This window comes from Emydura macquarii, unplaced genomic scaffold, assembly GCF_026122565.2.
Source record: "Emydura macquarii macquarii isolate MOO-44397 ecotype Brisbane River unplaced genomic scaffold, CSIRO-AGI_Emac_v2 contig_2129, whole genome shotgun sequence".
Classification (NCBI taxonomy): Eukaryota; Metazoa; Chordata; order Testudines; family Chelidae; genus Emydura; species Emydura macquarii.
The window spans coordinates 10,424-14,951 of NW_027132266.1; the positions used below are offsets into that span (position 1 = coordinate 10,424).

Consider the following 4,528-nt stretch of genomic DNA (forward strand, 5'->3'; position numbering starts at 1 on the left):
TCCAGGAGAGTTTTCCCTAGTGTGATAATGCACCAGAGCAACGCTCTGATCATCAGAAGCGAGGAGTCCTTTCTACTCCGAGTCCGTGGAAGTGAGAATTGTTCTGCTACCTTGACATTCACAGAGACTATCACGGCCATTCCCTCTGTCATACCAGTCCTGACTTTTGCCCTTCTCCTTCCCTCCACAGGCAGGAGATACACCGAGAAGGATAATGCAGAACCGAACAACTGTGACTGAGTTCCTTCTCTTGGGATTCTCTGACGTTCAGGAGCCGCAGATTTTACACTTTGTGTTTTTTCTAGTGATTTACCTGGCAGACCTGGTGGGGAACCTTCTCATCACCACAGCCATAGCCCTCAACCACCACCTTCACACCCCCATGTATTTCTTTCTGATGAATCTGTCCCTCTTAGACCTTGGCTCCATCTCTGTCCCTGTCCCCAAATCCATGGCTAACTCCCTAACCAACACCAAGTCAATTTCTTACTTTGGATGTGTCGCCCAAGTCTTTCTCCTTTTCTTCTTCGCTTCAGCAGATATCGTCTTATTCACTGTCATGGTGTACGACCGCTACATTGCCATCTGCCAACCACTGCACTATGAGACTAAAATGAACAGGAGAGCTTGTGTCCAAATGGCGGCCAGTGCCTGGATCAGTGGGATTATCAATTCTGATCTGAACACCGGGAACACGTTCGCATTGACCTTCTGTGCGGGCAACACGGTGGACCAGTTCTTCTGTGAAATCCCCCAGCTGCTCAAGCTGGCCTGCCCTGACACGTACCTCAGTGAAGTTGGGTTTCTTGTATTTGGTGTGTGCTTAGCCCTAAGCTGCTTTGTTTTTATCATTGTGTCGTATCTTCAAATCTTCACTATGGTGCTGAGAATCCCCTCAGAGCAGGGCCGGCACAAAGCCTTCTCCACTTGCCTCCCTCACCTCACTGTGATTTCCTTATTACTTTGCACTGCTACCTTTGCCTACCTGAAGCCCACCTCCAGAACTCAGAACCAGCACAGTTCCAGAGGGAAGAACTGCAGGCAGCAAACCCAGTTAGACCCAGTTAGACCTGTTGGGAAACCACAGCTGATGCACAGAGGGCTGTGGCTCGGGACCCATTTTGAGAGGGGAAGAATCACATGATTCGACCCTAAGTGAAGGGCAGGCATGAGGCCAAGAAGTGAAGGGTGCACTCAGAGATACCAGGAAGGGGACAGAGATGCAGCAAGCCCTGTAATTATAACAGTTGGGATGTACACATTCACATTAAAGGCAGCTGGATTTGACCAATGGCCACCCATCCGCACAAGGTTCTGAATGTGTCTAAAGGTGCTCTGGATGACAAAAGTTGGTTGTCGTTGTTGTTATTATATTAATGATTAATTATTGATATTATTATGCCATGTTTGGGCATGGGAGTACATTCTAAGTATGTGCTAGATGAAAGCAAAGCTGTTTTGGGTGGCTACATTTTAACATGCTCTGTTTCCCTTTCCTGGTTGGATACACTGATGCATTATAAACGAGTTTCTTAAAAACGAAGGGGCAGCTCCTCACTTGGTCCAAATCATCAGTGCTTCTTGTCCAAACCCAGCGATTATGAATTTAAAACTCAACCCCTTTGAATATTCTGAACAAAGTCACTGCTCTGGGAAAGCCCTTAAACAAGTACCCAACTTTAATCACATGAGTAATCCCATGGAAGGCTTAAATTAACATGCTAAAATGCTTCTTTGGTTGACAGTGTATGAATGAGATATTCATCTGGGCCTGTGGTAACTAGAATACATCTCCTCTTCATATTCAGAGGAGTTCAGCAACTCCCTTGTGTTTCTTTGAAAATCCTATCCCAATTGCATCAAGTTCACTTTTCCATGAACGTTAATGTCTTATTTGCTGGAGTATTCAGGGAATGTAAATACAAAGGGGTCATCCATTCAGCTGATTTAAATGTAAGTCAATGTAAAATGACTATTCACAGAAAGATGTTTTTCCTGTATTCATTCAGTGCTTTCAACGCCAGAGGGTAGAAGCTCACTCAATCTTCCGGTAGGCGTCAATAAAGGCGCAACTCACAAATGTTGTATCTTGTAATGTTGTGCTATGTATTTCAGTAAATACCAATGTCCATTCATCACCTATCAGCCCAAACTCCTGCCTGCACAATTCACATGTCTAGAAGTTAGGCCTCATTAAAACCATCAAGGTCCCGAATCTCTCCTCTTCTGTTGGTGGAGGAAGGAGAATGTTTTGGTCAATGAATGCACAATGCTCTGATGATGAATGAAAAGGGGAGAGGTCTACAGTAGGGTTGTAGCCTTTGACACCAGGATGGGATTTGACTCTCCAGTGGCTACAGCACCTGTAGTAACACCCTTTGGTAGAGAGAGGAACTGTTTGGCTGTTCTTTCTGGCCTCCTTCAAGAATTAGGATTTGGGGACCTGGATGTGTCCGTTACTTTACACACCACCCTAAGGAGTGGAATAGAGACGAGGACCGGCATGGAGAGAGCATGTAGTGTCACTGCCCATGTCCTTGGTGCTGATTACATCACTAAGGCTAAGATTTTCATAGATTTCAAAGCCAGAAGGACCATTCTGATCATCTAGTCTGACTCCTATATAAGACAGACCAGAGAAATTCCCCAAAATAAATCCTAGAGCAGATCTTTTTGGAACATCCAATCTTGATTTAAAAATTGTCAGTGATGGATAATCCACCACGATCTTTGGTAAAGTGTTCTAATGGTTAATTACGCTCACCATTAGAAACGACCGCCTTATTTCAACCTGAATTTGTCTACCTTCAACTTCTAGCCTTTGGATCATAGTTGGGGTTAGTCCTGCTTTGAGCAGGGGGTTGGACTAGATGACCTCTTGAGGTCCCTTCCAACTCTAATATTCTATGATTCTATGATCATCTTATACATTTCTCAGCTAAATTAAAGAGCCCGTTATCAAATATTTGTTCCCCATGTAGATACTTGTAGACTAAACTTTCTCTTTGTTAAGCTAAATCAATTGAATCTCTTGAGTCTATCACTACAAGGTATGTTTTCTAATCCTTTAATCATTCAAATGGCTCTTCTCTGAACATTCTCCAGTTTATAAAAATCCTTTTTGAAATGTGGGCACCAGACCTGGACACAGTATCCCAGTGATGTTCCCCATGTAGATTGTGTACAGCATGCAATGCTTTTCAGGATTTTCATCTTATAATGCTGATGAACCTCAGACACTCAGAAGGGGTTCAACTCAAACTGGGGGAAGTAGCATTCCAGGTTTTTGCTGGTCTCAAAGTTCTCAACAGCTTGACAAATTAAGATTCTGTGGTTAAGAAATCCCTCTCTTTCTTGCTTCTCTGGCACATTCTCCGTGAAGGAGTTAGAGTAGAATCCCAGGTGACCACCACCTAGGTGGAGATCTGGAGGAGTGTGTGTGAGCAGCTGGGAGTCTCAAACACGCTAGTTTAAAGGTCAAGGACAGAAGGACTGTGGCCTCCCATGGCCAAAGAAAGGGCATCAGTCAAGAATCTGAGCCTGTGTCCTAGAGCCCCAGAGCAAGAACTATGACAAAACTCTACCCAGACACAGTGACCTTGAAAGTATGTGGGATCTTTTCTCCCCCTCTTTCCTCCTTCATGATTCTCTTTGCCTTTCTTTTACTTCCCTCCTCCCTTTCCTCATCCTATCTGGAAAACCTTCCAATTTGCAGTTCCTGCAGTCTTCATGTTAATTAATCAGTGGGTGTTTACATAGGACTACATGGGAGACATGCTGGGTTTTTCAATAACACTGCAACGTAAGCCCATGTTCAGTGGAACTCGAGTCAGCAAACCTTGGGTATGTGAACCCAGGAACTGAGTGTCTACACTCACTGCTGACCCTCCCCTGCAAATTTTTGAACCCGGGCCTCAACCCAGGGCTCCAGCATCCACCCTGCAGTACATAGGCCTCAATCCAACCAGCCATATCCCAGACTTCCTAACTCCCTCTCAAAATATGGCTGCTCTAGCCCTATCTTCATGATGCAGTGTGGGAAAACTTAACTGTGCACCCCTGCCACAGGAATTTTGAGCAGCCGGCACCTTCCCAGGCCATCATGTTGGTCTACGTGCTCCAAGTAACTAAAGCCAGCCACATGGAGGAGTTGCCCTTTGAAGAACTTTCCTCACTTGGGCTTTCAATCCCGTGTCAGGAAATGGGCAGAGCTTCTGTGAGCATTTTGTGACCCACTGAAGGCCCCTGACAGAGCTCATGATGGAGCAGGAGGACACTCAGTATAGACACCGATACGCCCTAGGCAAACTGGTGCTTCAGGAGCAGGGCCACAAGCACAGACTGGTGCGAACACCTGATCAAGCAGACCTGCGATGACCAGCAGTGGCTCCAGAACTTTTGCTTGCCCCAATCCTCCAGTGTAAAGATTCACACATGAAGGTGGCCATGACGGTCCAGAAGCGGGTGGCTATAACCATCTGGAAGCTGGCAGTCCCCCCCAGACTGCTACTGGTCCATTGCCAACCCG

At 45.7% G+C, this 4,528-nt stretch overlaps 1 protein-coding gene across 1 annotated transcript; it reads left to right on the forward strand.

Annotated features, from left to right (window-relative positions):
• The first annotated feature begins 214 nt into the window (after nucleotides 1-214).
• On the forward strand, nucleotides 215-1,144 carry LOC137160087 (olfactory receptor 14A16-like). Its single transcript, XM_067558537.1, has one exon. It carries the CDS (start codon nucleotides 215-217, stop codon nucleotides 1,142-1,144), a length of 930 nt encoding a protein of 309 aa, XP_067414638.1.
• The last annotated feature ends 3,384 nt before the right edge of the window (nucleotides 1,145-4,528 follow it).

Coding starts and splice junctions, on each gene's coding strand:
- LOC137160087 (XM_067558537.1), top strand. CDS start 215: ATGCAGAACCGAACAACTGTGACTGAGTTCCTTCTCTTGGGATTCTCT.